The sequence below is a fragment of the Mus caroli genome, chromosome 10 (assembly GCF_900094665.2).
Source record: "Mus caroli chromosome 10, CAROLI_EIJ_v1.1, whole genome shotgun sequence".
Classification (NCBI taxonomy): Eukaryota; Metazoa; Chordata; class Mammalia; order Rodentia; family Muridae; genus Mus; species Mus caroli.
In genome coordinates, this window is record NC_034579.1 from 119653962 (window position 1) to 119670039 (window position 16078).

General features: G+C 49.1%; 1 protein-coding gene and 1 pseudogene across 2 annotated transcripts in view; one reads left to right on the plus strand and one right to left on the minus strand.

Moving 5' to 3' along the window:
- Mars (methionyl-tRNA synthetase) overlaps window positions 1-12003 on the minus strand; it is a 15736-nt gene extending 3733 nt beyond the window's left edge. For both annotated transcript variants that reach the window (XM_021173622.1, XM_021173621.1), the window contains exons 1-14: window positions 11738-12003; window positions 10657-10747; window positions 10439-10517; window positions 10223-10357; window positions 8979-9054; window positions 8580-8758; window positions 8337-8443; window positions 5828-5944; window positions 5519-5722; window positions 4301-4502; window positions 2926-3000; window positions 533-703; window positions 300-395; window positions 71-188 (exon numbers count right to left, since the gene is read on the minus strand). In XM_021173622.1, the coding sequence (XP_021029281.1) occupies window positions 71-188; window positions 300-395; window positions 533-703; window positions 2926-3000; window positions 4301-4502; window positions 5519-5722; window positions 5828-5944; window positions 8337-8443; window positions 8580-8758; window positions 8979-9054; window positions 10223-10357; window positions 10439-10517; window positions 10657-10747; window positions 11738-11846 (1759 nt within the window). In that variant the 5' untranslated portion in view covers window positions 11847-12003. The remainder of the gene's footprint in view (window positions 1-70; window positions 189-299; window positions 396-532; window positions 704-2925; window positions 3001-4300; window positions 4503-5518; window positions 5723-5827; window positions 5945-8336; window positions 8444-8579; window positions 8759-8978; window positions 9055-10222; window positions 10358-10438; window positions 10518-10656; window positions 10748-11737) is intronic.
- A 1607-nt stretch (window positions 12004-13610) lies between these two features.
- LOC110303218 lies at window positions 13611-14630 on the plus strand (annotated as a pseudogene).
- Window positions 14631-16078: the final 1448 nt, after the last annotated feature.

Consider the following 16078-nt stretch of genomic DNA (forward strand, 5'->3'; position numbering starts at 1 on the left):
GTGCTCTGCCAGGCCCACCTGCAGCAGTGCTCTGCCAGCCCCACCTGCAGCCGTGCTCTGCCAGCCCTACCTGTAGCAATGATGTGCTTGACCAGGGTGTAGTTGTCCTCAGCTCCTAGGACTGAACACGGAAAGACCAAGCCATGGAAGGGAACATTGTCTTTGGCCATGAACTGGTAAAGGTCCACCTAGGAGAAGACATTGGGAGATTGTCTGAAACTCTCCTCCCTGCGGAGCAGCCCAGAGCCTGCCTCTTACCTCACACCTCGTCCCATAGACAAGCACCGAAACCAGCTTACTTGTTCTGGGTTCTTCCACCATTTCTCCCATTGGTCTGTGTAGTTGGCTGTGATGGACACGTAGCCAATAGTAGCATCAAACCAGACGTAAAATACCTGCAGGGATACAAATAGAAACCAACCCAAAATTTCAGGCTAAGAGGAAATATAATTTTTTAATCAGCTAGCCCATGAACTGAATCCTGAGGCTGAACGTTTTAAGCCATGACTAAAGGCTAAAGGTATTTATTTACCTTGTCCTCAAAACCTTCCAAGGGCACAGGCGTTCCCCATTTGAGGTCTCTGGTGATGCATCGTGGCTTGAGGCCATCTCGAAGCCAGGAACGTATAATGAACCTGGCGTTGGGTGTCCAGTCACTGCCAGGCACTGTCTTCCCCAACCAGTCCTCCAGGCGCTTTTCCAACTGAGATGAAGAAAAGACCAACAGGACAGAGGACACAGGCAGGATGGCACCAAGGTCAGTGAGTCAAGCGCTGCACAGCTAAGTCAGGAGTACATACGTAAAACTAAAGATTCATGGCTTCAGGGACATCTAAACAATTGTTAACAATCTCATTCAACAGGAGCACCCACAGCCAGGCCATGGTGGAGCACACCTTCCACCCCAGCACTCGGACGCAGAGGTGAGCCTGGTCTACAGAGCGAGTTCCGGGAAAGTGAGGGAACCCTGTCTTAAAAAAATCCCCTTGAGTCTTTAAGATGTGTACGTAAAGAAATGCTGTCTGTAAAAGCAAAAACATTGAAACTAAACTGAGTACAGTGGTCTGTGGTTTATAATTCTGGCTCCTCAGAGGCAGAGGTGAGAAAAGTGAGTTTAAGAACTTGTGAATGCTTGGCACACACTTATGTATATAATCAGGAGGTGTGTGTGTGTGTGTTTGTGTGTGTGGGGGGGATGGGTATGTTTTTGTATATATAAACAATTACAGAAAAAGCCATGAGAGGGAGCAGTTGGAGGAGAAGGGGAAGTGATATAAAAGTTTAAACAACTGAGCAGTGGAGGAGCATGCCTCTTTCTAATCCCAGCATTTGGGAGGCAGAGGCAGGCACATCTCATCTCTGTGGGTTTGAAGCCAGCATGGTCGACAGAGTGAGTTTTAGGACAGCCAGGGTTACACAGAGAAACCCTGACTCAAAAAAAAATAAAAATAAAAATTCTCACAGTTTAGATGACGAAATATGATATTAGAAGTATATGCATATAATGAAATATTACAAGGCCGTCAAAATTTTTAAAAAATGAGATTAGGGGACTAGAGAAAAAAGGGTTGTGGTTAACAGAACTGGCTGCTCTTGCAGAGGGCCTGGGTTTGGTTCCCAGCACCCACACTGCAGCTCACAACCAGCTGTGACTCTCAACTCCAATTCAGTCCCCTCTAAGGCAGGCAGGGGGTCTCAACCTTTCTAACCCGAGACCCTTAATACAGTTCCTCAAGCTGTGACCCCCAACCACAAAATCATTCCATTGTTACTTCATAACTGTAATTTTGCTACTGTTATAAGCCACAATGTAAACATATGATTTGCAGGTTATCTGATACCCGACCCCTGCCAAAGGGTCATGGGATCCAAAAGGGGTTGCAGCCCACAGGTTGGGAATGACTGCTCTGAGGGCACTCTAGGCATGTGGTGACAGGAATACGTGCAGGCAAACACCCATACACATAACATAAAGATCTTAAAAAATAAAAATAATGGGGCTGGAAAGACGGCTCAGGGGATAAAAGCATCAACTGCTCTTCCAGAGGTCCTGAGTTCAATTCCCAGCAACCACATGGTGGCTCACAGCCATCTGTAATAGGATCTGATGCCCTCTTCTAATGTGTCTGAAGACAGCTACAGTGTACTTACATATAAATAAATCTTTAAAAAAAAATTAAAAAATTAAAAATTTTGGAATTAAAACTTTGGACTATGAATGGCAGGTGGAAACAGCTAGGCCTCGTTCCCTATCTGTCTGTAATCGCAGTACTTGGGAGGCAGAAGGAGGAGCATCAGGAGTTCAAGACCACCCTCAGCTAAACAGCGAATCCAAGCCCAGCCCACAGACCCTGAAGGAGAAAGGTCTGGGAAGTGGGCTCGGACTCACCTCGTGCTCTCTAATCTGTTTCATCAGAACAATGTGTTTGCTATTTTTTGAAATACAAGTCTTAGCATTATTTTGCCCAAGCTGGCTTTAAGTTCATGAATCTCCTATCTGCTGCTTCAGCCTCTTTAGTGCTGAGAATGCTGGGATTGAAAGCACACGGTCACCACAACTGTGCCAGGTATAAGCTTTGTCCAGTACCAGTTATTGAATATAGTGACTTGGACAAACTAGGCACGAGGTCTACCATAGCTGTGTTTCCGAGCTATGTAAATGATTACTGGAAATAAAAATACTCTTCAGAGGATCCAAGTCCCGGCCCTACGCCCATACTGGATGGCGTGCAATTGCCCATAACTCCAGCCCCAGATCTGATGCCTCTTCTGTCCTCTTCTAGCTGCACACAGGCTCACATGCATGTGTCCTCATGTATGCGCGCGCACACACACACACAAACACACACTCACTCACAGACAGACCTATACACACACAAATAAAAATACAGAAAACCAGTGTGTAGCCAGGGCTGCCTGACTCACCTTAGGCAAGTCTAGAAACAGGTGCTGTGAGGACCTCACCACAGGGCAGGAGCGGCAGATTTTGCACTGTGGTTTCTGTAAAGAGAAATTCCGTACAAAGGGTGTGATCTTGCTGGGAGTACGGAGGACCCGGCTGCAGAGAAGGGAAACTGTCCAGACCAATCAGCCTCCCAGCTCAGAACGAGCACACCCCTCCCTCCGATTGTGGCCTCCGTGTGTGCGCACTGCACACTGCTGTAACAGAGACTTGTGTGCACACTGCTGAACCACCTGCTCCTGAGACTCAGGTTCACACACTCAGTCCGTGCAGCAGGGAGCACTCAGCACTGGTTGGCTATAGCACCTTACTACTAAGCTTGCTTGACCTACCTGGGCGTGGGGCTAGGAGGGTGCTGTCTTGATATATGTATTTTGTGTGTGAGTGTGACCATGTGGAGATCAAGTCTGTTTTCTCCTCCCACCGTATGCGGTCTGGGTTTCCAGCAAGTGCCGTATCTGCACAGCCACCTTGCCAACCCCGACCGAGGTGTGAAGGTGAGACACGGTGAGTGTCGCACAGCACAGCTGAAGTCCACATCTGTTTCCGACTGTTCTTTACAAGTCTGCAGGAACTCCATACTTAGCAAAGCAAACATTGCCATTGCATCCAGGCTCTGAATCTTGCCTATGGTCACAGACAGCACTAGCCACGCCCATCTTCCCTACTGTGTGTTACTCCTATTAGCCAAGTATTCTACCACTGATCTACACCTCCAGCACAAGCCAAAAAAGCATCTTACTTGACTATCCAGCATTTCTTAAATACTTAAGTAATGAGTAAAGCAACAAAGGAGCAAACTTAGACAAGAAGACAAAGTAAGTAACAGAAAAAGAATAATCTGCCGGGCGTGGCAAGCAGCACAAGCCTTTAATCCCAGCACTCAGGAGGCAGAGGCCAGCCTACAGGCAGTTCTAGGACAACCACCTAGCACTGATCAGACGACCGATTGCTAAAGAAACCTGTCTCTGTCCCAGCCCATGCTAACTACAGCATAACTGCCCAGACAGAAATCAGCACAAGATTTTAGGCACTGAACATTAAAGTCCTGGCCAGGTGGAAGTGGCACAAACTTTGAATCTCAGTTTGGGAGACAGAGGCAGGTGGACCTCTTGTGAGTTCTAGTCCAGCCTGGTCTACAACCCTAACCCTACAACTCTAACCCTGAAGAGTCTGTCTTTAAGGTACAACTGTACGCTCACCAGAGCCCACAGCTCCCACAGAACAAGCCTGAATCTGCTCCTTCTTTGCTTTTCTCATAATCTTTTTGATAAATCATTTTATTGATAAGTAATTAATAAATGTTTCTCTTGGGCTTCCTTGAGTTCTTCCTCCTACCTTGAGCTCAATGGCATTGATGAGCTTGCCACACTTATCACACTGGTCACCTCGGGCCTCTTCATAGCCACAGAAGGGACACACGCCCTCCACAAAGCGGTCAGCCAGGAAACGTGCACACTGCTCACACCGAAGCTGCTCCACAGTATCTCGCAGCACAAACCCCCGCGTCAGCAACCTCTGGAAGATGTCCTGGGTGATTCTAGCAAGGCCAGCAAGCAAAGGGTGAGAAAGAACAGTCAGACCAGTGTGGACTCCTTCCTCTGTTGCTCTAACCAGAGACAAGACCTCATTCTGGGGGAGGCCTCCCACCAGTGAAGCCTGTTCCTAGCTAGGACCCACTGGATGCAACCACGGTGCTCTTCTGACTCCAACTGCCCAAACAGACTCTTCCCACTTTACAGTTCACTTCTGCTGACTCTATATTTACATGGTGTTTTCGTTTGTTTCATTGGTTTTGAGAAAGGTCTCATGAGGCCAACACTAACCACGACTTCAACTCCTAATCCTCTGCCTCCACCTCCCAGATGCTGGGATTGTAGGGGGTGACCGTATCCAGCGGACTTTTACATCTGCATTCAGGTCTTCATTCAGCATTAGGGCAGAGGTGCACAGCAACACCAACTGTCCCCCTGCCTGTCTGTAGCTTCTCTAAGGACTTTTCAGGCAGAGGAAGAATGAATATGTGTTACAACATAAGTAGGAAGGAATTGTTTTAAAGATTCCATGCCACTTGGGAGGTAGAGGCAGGTGGATTTCTGAGTTCGAGGCCAGCCTGGTCTACAAAGTGAATTCCAGGACAGCCAGGGCTACACAAAGAAACCCTGTCTCGAAAAACCAAAACAAACAAAAAAAGATTCCACGCTGGGCATGGTAGCACATACCTGTGCTTCCCAACCTTTGCAAATCTGAGGCAGGAGGATTGCCACAAATCTGAGACCATCTTAGGCTACACAGTGTAACCCTGTCTTAAAACCAAGATTCCTAGGCAACCAGAGGGAAGAAGCACTACACGGAAAGGAAAGCGGCATTTTCCCTTCCCGTCCAAGGTCCTCCTTCAGGCCCCACCCTAGTCCCTGTTCTGCCTTCCACCCAGATGCTCAGAACCAAAGCTCAGGCGACCGTCCCTCCTCAGACACTCTGTTCCTATCTTTGCGGTATCCTCCTTACACCTAGCCTCCCCTTCAGTCCATTCCTGCCTCATTCTCAGGAACCTACTTGGTCTGCTGAGGAGTGGTAGTGCGACCAAAAGTATCGAACGATATGCCGAACCAGCGGTAGATGTCAGCATGGATGGCATGGTACTTGTCACAGATTTCCTGTGGGGTTAGGCCCTCCTCCATGGCCTTGGTCTCTGTCGCAGTTCCATACTCATCTGTACCACACAGATAGAGGGTATTCCACTGGCGAAGGCGACAATACCTGGAAGGAGATGGTGGTCATGGGGGGACTACTCCAGTCCCAACCTCTGAGGCATCCATTTCCACTCCACCCTCTGGAGGACATTCCTCCAGCAGCTGGCTCCACCTTGCAAAGACATCAGCACTGAGCACACAGCCAATGATGTTTCCAAGGTGGGGGACATTGTTGACATAGGGGAGGGCACTCGTGATGAGAACATTCCTCTCTCCAGGCACAGGCAACCTGGTGACAGAGAAGAGAGAGACTAGTCCACAGCAGGGATGCAAATATCCTAACACGTGCACAGAACCCTGGAGGACTCAGTCCAGGTGCCTCAGGTCACAGTCTTTCCTCCCAGGGAGCCAGAGCTATGACCCTGGCCTCACTGGAGAGGGCTATGCTCAGTCAGCAAGCTTCAGGGACAGCTTTGTGCACTACACGCAGCCCATCCCAACAGCTCCCTCTTTCACTGTCAGCACCTTAGCTCATTCTCAGGCACAAACTCCCCAGGCACCATCACAATTCTCCCTGGATGTCTCTGCCTGTCATTCACTTCCCAGCTCTGACCTCTTCTTACCCAGTTCAGTGTTAATAGGTCTGTAGTCACGACCTGAAGTCATTACAGCTTGTCATCGCCACACATGAACTGAACCAAATCCTTTCCTATCCTGACTCGTCTCCTCCTAAGGTGTCTCCTCCTGGCCCAAACCACACGGCTCAGTGCATAAAGTGCTGCTTGCTGCATAAGCATGAACACGAGAGTCCAAAAGCCCGGCAGGTACAGTGCCTGTCTATAACCTAGCACTGTAGCAATCAAGAGGCACAGCTTATAAACAACATTAATAAATAGCAACAATGCAACAGCATGCTATAATAAACAACATGCTATGATAAAAGCTGTTTAAAACTTACAGATGCCTTGGCAGTGGTGGCTGAGACAGGTGGATCTCAGAGTTCAAGGCCTGTCTGCTCTGCAGAGCAAGTTCCAGGACAGCCAGGGCTAGCTACTTCAGAATAGATTATTTCTGGAGTTTCTCCATTTAAAATTCTCAGACCTGGGCAAAGCTTTGTGATGGGATCTGGTGTGTGACTGCTGACTGGATGTTGACAAGGGACAAAACACAACCGAGGTCTGAAGGGGAGCAAGGAAGGCAGCCTGGCCTCAGACAGCCGGGGCTGCTGAGACAGCTCAGGCAGCCAAGGGCTTGTAGCCCAAGTCTACCATCCTCAACTCCACTGCTACAGCCCAATGTGGACAGGGAAAACTGACCTCTACACACAGGGTGGTATGTGTGCATCTGCATTCTCTTTCACACATACCACACAGAGTAAGAAGACAACGTAATTTGCATATGGTCTTGATTTTTGCAGTACTAAAGATTCAGTCTAGATCCTTATGCATGCTAAGCAAAAACTCTACCACTGACCCTGGACCTTTTTGCTTTGATTAGTGGATGGTTTTTAATGACAGGATCACTATATAGCCAAGGCTGGCCTAACCTGCTGGTCCTCCTGCCTACTGGGACTAACCTGCTTATGACACAAGTGGCTTCCAGGACATTTGTTTACCTTTTAAGACAAGGTCTAAGTAAGTTGCCCAAGATATCTTGAGCTTGAAATTCTCCTGTCTCAGCCTCCCAAGGAGCTGAAATTTCAGGCTAAGCCAAAGGCAGCTGGCCTATAGGTAAATACCTTAGCCAGAATGAACATATAAAACAGTGCATCTCTTGGTCGGTCGAGTGAAACAGTGTATCTCTTGGTGATGGTGACAGGTTAGCCAGTACACACATGTGAAACAGTGTATCTCTTAGTGGGCATAGTGGCACATATCTTCAATCCCAGCAGGTTAAAGGCAGAGTCTTTGAGGCAGAGACTGACAGAGCTCTGTGAGTTCTAAAGCAGCCTGGTCTACAGAGTGAGTTCCACGCCAGCCCAGGCTAAAGTCCATCTCAAAGGTGGAAGCGAGGAGACCTGCAGAGATAGGTGAGGGGTGCTGCTCTTGCAGAGCATTCCCAGCTAGAAGCTCACAGCCATCTGTAACTCCAGATGCCCTCTTCTCCACTACATGTGTGGCCTCCATAGGAACTATGCACACATGTAGTGCACATACATACATGCAGTAAAAACACTAGGACACATGAAATAAAAACAAGCAAACCCCATGATTTTTGGAGTGGGGCAAGAATGGCTCAGCACACATATGGAGGTCAGAGGACAACTGGGTATAGTCATTTTCTCCTCCCACCTCTGTGGGTTCTGGGGGGTCACATTCAGGTTGTTAGATTTATGCAAAAAGTGCTTTACTGAGCTGGTGAGATGGCTCAGCAGTTAAGAACAATGATTGCTCTTCCGCAGGTCCCGAGTTCAATTCCCAGCAACCACATGGTGGCTCACAACCATCTGTAATGGGATCTGATGCCCTCTTCTGGTGTGTCTGAGACAGTGACAGTGTACTCACATACATAAAATAAACAAAACTTAAATAAAAATTCATAAATATGTAACTGTCAATATTGTAAACATCTCTTTACCTTACTGGCATCAATACTCCATGAGCAAAGTGGAGGAGCCTGCTTTGTTACCTGGCAACAGTTTCCAGTAACGAAACCGAACCTCATTCTCGGTGTCTACTCACACTGGATGCTGCTGGAGCTGTAGCGGAGGCAGGCTTTCCAGACCCTTCTCCCACGCGGCAACAGCTGTAACGATGTCCTCCTCAGACAAGGTAGCCAGCTCCTCTTCCTACCAAGAATCAACATGAGGAGGGCCCACGGGGTGTCGAACAACTAAGGAGGTGGCCACAATCAACATCTGCCTCCCACACACCTTCTACCTAAGGCCCTAAGGCTCCGTGAGGGTGCCCCGCCCAGTTCCAAACCTCGAGCTCGTTGCTGACAGTTCTCCCCTCAGGAGGTGGGGGCTGAGGCTGTGGCTGTTTTTGGAGGTACAGACGAAGTGCCAGGACCCCCTGCTGTTTTAGCACCGTCTCTACAGCTCGCTGACACGGTTCCTGGGTACTCAGTGTCTTGAACCAACTTTGCAGGGCACCCAACTCCTCTGTGGGTTTAACAACAAACATAAAAGGATGAAGACTGAGCAGGCAGAGGTGGACCTCCTCCCTCTGGAGGCTTCACCGCGCTTCCCCAGTGACCCTGGCCATATTCGGCTACAGTTTCCCCGTCATGTTGCACCTTCAAGTGAAAACTCAATACCCATCTGTTCCACAGCCCTGTACCCAGTGCTCAGGTTTGGGGGTGAAATGATGTACAGTTCTCACCAGGGAGGTAAGCTGGGTCTTGCAGTAAAGGATACAGCGCTCCCCACAAAACAATGTCAGCTAGAGATTCTGTGTCCTAGTTGGAGAAGAGAGAAGTGCACAGGTGAAGCATTCATCTATGTCCCAGTGGTGATAGCTAACATTTGCTACTGCCCCGGCTATCCTTGCCAGTCTGACCTTACCTGCAGAGCCGCCTGCCTCTGCCTCCAGAATCCTCGGATTAAATGCATGTGCCACCATACCTAGCTTTTCATTAAGCTCCTATGTTACTGTACCTGTTTGTTTGTTTGTTTAAATAAGGTGTCACATAGCTCCAGCTGTCCTGTCCTGAGCCCCTGTCCAGCTGTCCTGAGCCCCTGTCCAGCTGTCCTAAACCCCTGTCTAGCTGTCCTGAACCCCTGTCCAGCTGTCCTGAGCCCCTGTTCAGCTGTCCTGAGCCCCTGTTCAGCTGTCCTGAGCCCCTGTCCAGCTGTCCTGAGCCCCTGTTCAGCTGTCCTGAGCCCCTGTCCAGCTGTCCTGAGCCCCTGTCCAGCTGTCCTGAGCCCCTGTCCAGCTGTCCTAAACCCNGTCCAGCTGTCCTGAGCCCCTGTCCAGCTGTCCTAAACCCCTGTCCAGCTGTCCTGAGCCCCTGTCCAGCTGTCCTGAGCCCCTGTTCAGCTGTCCTGAGCCCCTGTTCAGCTGTCCTGAGCCCCTGTCCAGCTGTCCTGAGCCCCTGTGTATCCAAGGATGGCTTTGACCTTCTGATCCTTCTGTTTCTACCTCCCAGAAGTCGGGATTACAAATGTGTGCCACCATGCAGGGTTTTTGCTTTCTATGTGCCAAGTACTAGGTGAGACAATGTGTGCTTTCTAACATAATCCTCAAGATAGCTCTAACTAAGGCAGGAACTATCACTTCCATTTCACAAAAAAAAAAAAAAAAAAAAAAAAAAAAAAAAATCAAAGACTAGTTGTGGCACAGGCCTTTGATCCGACCACCTGGAATGCTTCGTGAGTTTTGGACCAGCCTGGACTACATAATGAGTTCCAGGACAGCCAGGGCTACACAGAGAAACCCTGTCTCGAACCCCCCCCCCAAAAAAATAAAAACAAAAACAAAACAGAAATAACAAAAATTAAGAATTAGTGGGTTTAAGTAATGTGTCAAGGTTACCACGCTAATAATTAGTTGTTGGGGTCTGAATACACTTTCCCCACAGAGTCCCATATCATAAGCCTTCCAAACCCCACTTCAAGTCAGCTCACCCCGGCCAGGAAAGGCCAGTTTTGACGACTCAGGCTGTGATCAATGTGAGTGAGGACTCTCCGAAGTGGGCCAAGTACATCTTCCCCTTTCTTGCCTTGAACCACTAGACAGTGTAGGGCAGCAGACAGAACTGGCTAAAATGCAGGGGAAATGGGTCAGGATGTTCATACAGAGGCAGGGCAGGCTGCCCTCCCCTCCCTGATACACGGATTCACCTGCAGTTCTGTTGCCTCCCATTCCAGCCACTGGTTGGTGAGATCATCTTGTTCCCAGCCACATAACAGAAAAAAATATCTGCCCAGGGAGAGAAAGTAAGTCGAAGCACGTCTAGTTCATGGGTGAACCCACAGTAGAACAGTGTTTGCAAATAAGGTCACAGGAAGATCAGTGAGGCCCACCCTGATACTTGGCCACACCAAGAACCAATACTGACCGGCAGATTGCACTAGCAGAGAAGAGGTAGTTGCCACTATCCAGCTGCAAGACAGGGACCTTAGGCCGGGTAAGGAATGGTACCACACACTCTGAGACAGAGGAAAATGGGTGGAAATCAGGGGTAAGAAAATAAATGAGGGGGCTGGAGAGACGGCTCAGCTGTTAAAGAGCACTGACTGCCCTTCCGAAGGTCCCGAGTTCAATTTCTAGCAACCACATGGTGGCTCACAACCACCCGTAATGAGATCTGACACCCTCCTCCAGGAAGTCTGAAGACAGCTGCAGTGTCCTTAGATATAAGTTGGGGCGCAGCCTGAGCAAGCAGGGTTGACAGGAGCGAGCAGAAATCCTGAATTCAAATTCCCAGCAACCACATGATGGCTCAAAACCATCAGTACAGCTACGGTGTACTCATATATACATTAAATAAATAAGTAAATCTTAAAAGAAATGATTTGACGTTACATTATGTGCTGGAGGCCTGGGTTTTCAATCTACAGTTTCGAAGGTAAGAACACTAACCGGGGAGGGGTGGGTGGTGGAATATGCTAGAGAGGCCAGCTAGTGTTCAGTTGAGACTGTGAACTGCAAACAAGAGGTAGAGTCTACAGAGAGGTATAGAATAGTGCTGCAGTCAAGCTGTCACAGTGCGAGAACAGAACTAATAGAACTGGGAGGATCTGACCAGACAACTCTTAGAAAGTCACCCAAAAAAGTTGTCTGGGAATACGCGATAAACTTCAAGGACTGAGTGTGCACATGTCTGTACTGAGGTCCTGGAAGGAGAAAGGGGCTTCCCAGAAACGACACAGGAGGTTGGAGGTGATCCTGAGAGTGACCGGGCTGAGAGGGAGTTGCCATGATAGGTGGATCCTGGAAAACTAACCGGAGGGGAGACTTAAAACGAGGTTTGAAGAGTACAGTGAGGGTAACTATGGGAACTAACTTCAGAAGGGTCTCGGAAACAAAGGTTGGCGTGAGTTAACGTTGAGTCGATTGGGGAACGGGCACTGGAGCCTGGCAAACAACTGTGAGATGAACACCCCTCACCCGCCGCCCACCGGCAGCCACTCCAGTACCTTCGGGGCCTACGGTGCTGATGAGCAGCTCCGCCCGACCCCGGGCCCTCGCGGCCGCAGCCAGCACGGGCAGGCTCCCCGGAGAACCCTCGCTCACGAACAGTCTCATCGCGCCTCGGAGCCCACGCTGATGCAATCGGAACCGGCCTCCTGCTCCTGGGCTAAGCTGCAAGGCACGTCGGGAAATGGAGTTCTGTGTCGGCCGGACGCTGGCGGTCGGCTCCAGGGAAGCCGACTACTCATCCCATCACGCACCATTACTAAACAGGAAATGGTTACCAACGAGACCCGGAAGTTGACGGTGCGGGCTAGCGCGGCACCTCTGGGTCGGCCGTTTCCGAGAGGGTCCTTTGAACCGTTGAAGTCGGCCGCTGTAAAGCGATCCGATGGAGGCGACGCGATGGGTGGCATTTTCTGATTCCTTAGTGGTCGTTAAAGTGGTGATCGCACTCGCCGATTCAAGTTGTTAAGGATCGGAGTTTTTAATTGGTGTGTGTGCGGGGAGTCCGAGAGCGTGGCGATGCATTTAGCCGCAAGATTAAAAAGCAGTTGGGAACTGTGAGCAAACTTTAGTGTCAACGTGGAAATTAATGTGGCTGTCCATCAGCCACAAAGGATGTGGCTCGCGAACCTTTATTACTTAGGAATTGGGAATGTAGTTTAGTTAGTAAGCGTTTGCTTAGCATGTGCAAACCGCTGGGTTCACCCCGGTACACAACACTTTGTGTGGTGGTGTGTCCACCCCTGTAATCCCAGCGTTGAAGAGGTGGTGATAAAATTATCATAAATTCGACGTTATCCTCTATTGCAAGCCAGCCTAAGCTGCTAGGGATCTGTCAGTAAACCAGTGAGGAAGCCTGGAAAGATGGCTCAGCGGAGAACACAGGCCAGGCCGTCCTTTTCCTGGACTCTCCTTTGACCCATTTGCATGGTTGACAGTTGTCTGTAACTTGAGTCCTAGGGGAATCATGCTCCCTCTTCTGGCCTTCATGATTACTGCATGCATGTGGTGCAGAGACCTCCCTGCACTCGAAAACCCTTACAAATAAAAGAGAAAGGAGTTGGGTGTGGTGGGACACGCCCTTAATTCCAGGACTCGGAAGGCAAAGGCAGTTGGATCTCTTTGAGTTCAAAGCTATCCTGGTCTTTATAAACCTAGTCTCAAAAAAAAAAAAAAAAGTGTGTGGTTTTTGTTTTGTTTTATTTTGTTCTTAATTAAAAATAAGAGGTTGTCAGGGCTGGTGAGATGGCTCAGTGGGTAAGAGCACCCGACTGCTCTTCCGAAGGTCCAGAGTTCAAATCCCAGCTACCACATGGTGGCTCACAACCATCCGTAACGAGATCTGGCGCCCTCTTCTGGAGTGTCTGAAGACAGCTACAGTGTACTTACATATAATAAATAAATAAATCTTTAAAAAAAAAAAATAAGAGGTTGTCAGACAGCTCGGGTTCAGGGGCACTTGATGCTCATCCAAGCACACAAATGGCAGGCAGCTCACAACCTTCTGTAATACTAGTGCCTCTTCTGGCCTCCGTAGACCTGCCCAAAAATGGTACACTCAACTTGCAGGCAAGACCCTGATACATATTAAAAAACAAACAAAAATAAACCAAGCAAGCCCTGACATAAAAGTGAAATAGCACTAGTCTTCCATTTACATATAGCTAGACAATCACAGCAAAGGGAGATGAGAGTTATGCTACAAAAGGTCAAATTGAGGGGGAAGTGAGAGATTTCGCAATAAAGCCAAATAAGCACATGCAAAAGGGATATCTTATCTTTAAAAAAAAAAAAAAAAAAAAACTTAGTATGAGGCTCCCTGCCTCCCTGTTCCAGAGACAGCCGCATCTTCTCATACAATGCCAGCCTCGGCCTGTAGACAGGATGGTGAAGGTTGGTGTGAGCGGATTTGACCGTATTGGGTGCCCGGTTACCAGGGCTGCCTTCTGCTCTGCAGTTGGCAAAGTGGAGATTATTGCCATCAACAACCCATTCGTGGACCTCAACTACATGGTCTACATATTCCAGTATGACTCTACCCATAGCAAGTTCAATGGCATGGTCAAGGCTGAGAATGGGAAGCTTGTCATCAACAGGAAACCCATCACTATCTTCCAGGAGCAAGACCCCGCTAACATCAAATGGGGTGAGGCTGGTGCTGAGTATGTCATGGAGTCTACTGGCATCTTCACCACCATAGAGAAGGCCGGGGGCCCACTTGAAGGGTGGGGCCAAAGGGTCATCATCTCTGCCCCTTCTGCCGATGCCCCCATGTTAGTGATGGGTGTGAACCACCAGAAATATGACAACTCACTCAAGATTGTCAGCAATGCATCCTGCACCACCAACTGCTTAGCCCCCCTGACCAAGGTCATCCATGACAACTTTGGCATTGTGGAAGGGCTCATGACCACAGTCCATGCCATCACTGCCACCCAGAAGACTGTGGATGGCCCCTCTGGAAAGCTGTGGCGTGATGGTCGTGGGGCTGCCCAGAACATCATCCCTGCATCCCCTGGTGCTGTCAAGGCTGTGGACAAGGTCATCCCAGAGCTGAAGGGGAAGCTCACTGGCATGGCCTTCCGCGTTCCTATCCCCAATGTGTCCATAGTGGATCTGACGTGCCGCCTGGAGAAACCTGCCAAGTATGAGGACATCAAGAAGGTGGTGAAGCAGGCATCTGAGGGCCCACTGAAGGGCATCTTGGGCTACACCGAGGACCAGGTTGTCTCCTGCGACTTCAATAGCAACTCCCACTCTTCCACCTTCGGTGCTGGGGCTGGCATTGCTCTCAATGACAACTTTGTCAAGCTCATTTCCTGGTATGACAATGAATACGGTTACAGCAACAGGGTGGTGGACCTCATGGCCTACATGGCCTCCAAGGAGTAAGAAACCCTGGACCACCCACCCCAGCAAGGACACTGAGAGCAAGAGAGAGGCCCTCGGTTGCTGAGGAGTCCCTGTCCCAACTCGGGACACTGAGCATCCCCCTCACAGTTTCCATCCCAGCCCCCAAAGATGATGGAAGGGGCCTAGGGAGCCTTACTCTCTTTGAATACCATCAATAAAGCTCACTGTCCCCTTCCCCCCCTAAAAAACAAACAAAACCCAGGATGTGTGCATGCACACGGTGGGCACACAGCGGCGGCGCTTGTGTGGAGGTCAGAAGATAACTCTGCAGAGTCGGTTCTCACCTTTCTTTGCTTTTGTTTTGTTTTTTAGAGCCCCAGTCTTTACATTTTGCAGCTCAGACTGTCCCTGAACTTGCTAGGCAAACCAGGATGGCCTGGCCCTTACAGCAATAGACTTGCCTGGGCTTCACAAGTGCCGGCATCAAAGGCATGTACCAGCACAGGAGGCTCATCTTCTATCTCTGTGTGGGTCTCCAGGATTTCACTGCAAGCATCTTTTCCTGATAAGCCATCTTGATGGCTCCAAAACCAATACAGGGTGGCTTGCTGTAGTGGCACATGTTTCTTTTTTTTTTTTTTTTAAAGATTTATGAGCCAGGCGTGGTGGCGCACGCCTTTAATCCCAGCACTCGGGAGGCAGAGGCAGGACAGCCAGGGCTATACGAGAAACCCTGTCTCGGAAAACAAACAAACAAACAAAAAATGTATCTATTTATTATATGTAAGTACATTGTAGCTGTCTTCAGATGTGCCAGAAGAGGGCATCAGATCTCATTACAGGTGGTTGTGAGTCATCATGTGGTTGCTGGGATTTGAACTCAGGACCTTTGGAAGGGCAGTCAGTGCTCTTAACCTCTGAGCCACCTCTCCAGCCCCCTAAGGCTTATTTTTTATGTACAGTGTTCTGCCTGCATATATGCCTACATGCCAGAAGAGGGCATCAGATCCCACTGTAGATGGTTGTGAGCCACCATGTGGTTGCTGGGAATTGAACACAAGACCTCTGGAAGAGCAGTCAGTGCTCTCAGCCAGAGTGTGGACTGGGATTTTGTGTGTGTCTCTGGAACTCTGCAATTTTGATGCCAGCCTTGTCTACCCAGCGAGTTCCAGGACAGTCAGGACTACACACAGAAAAACCCTGTGTTGAAAAACCAAAATAACAATATCCAGTGGACATGTCAATAACCAACCAGTAGACCAAGACAGAAAATTACTGCAAGTTTGAGACCGTTTAGGATACAGAATGAGCTAAAAGGCTAATCTGAGATACACAGTGAAACCCTGTCTCCACAGACCCCAAATAATATTAAAGGTGCTTGCCCCAAGAAACAAGCCTAATACCTTGAACTTGAAGCCAATCCCCAGGACCAACAGGGTAGAAACAGCTCCTGAAAGCTTTCCTCTAACACACACACACACACACAC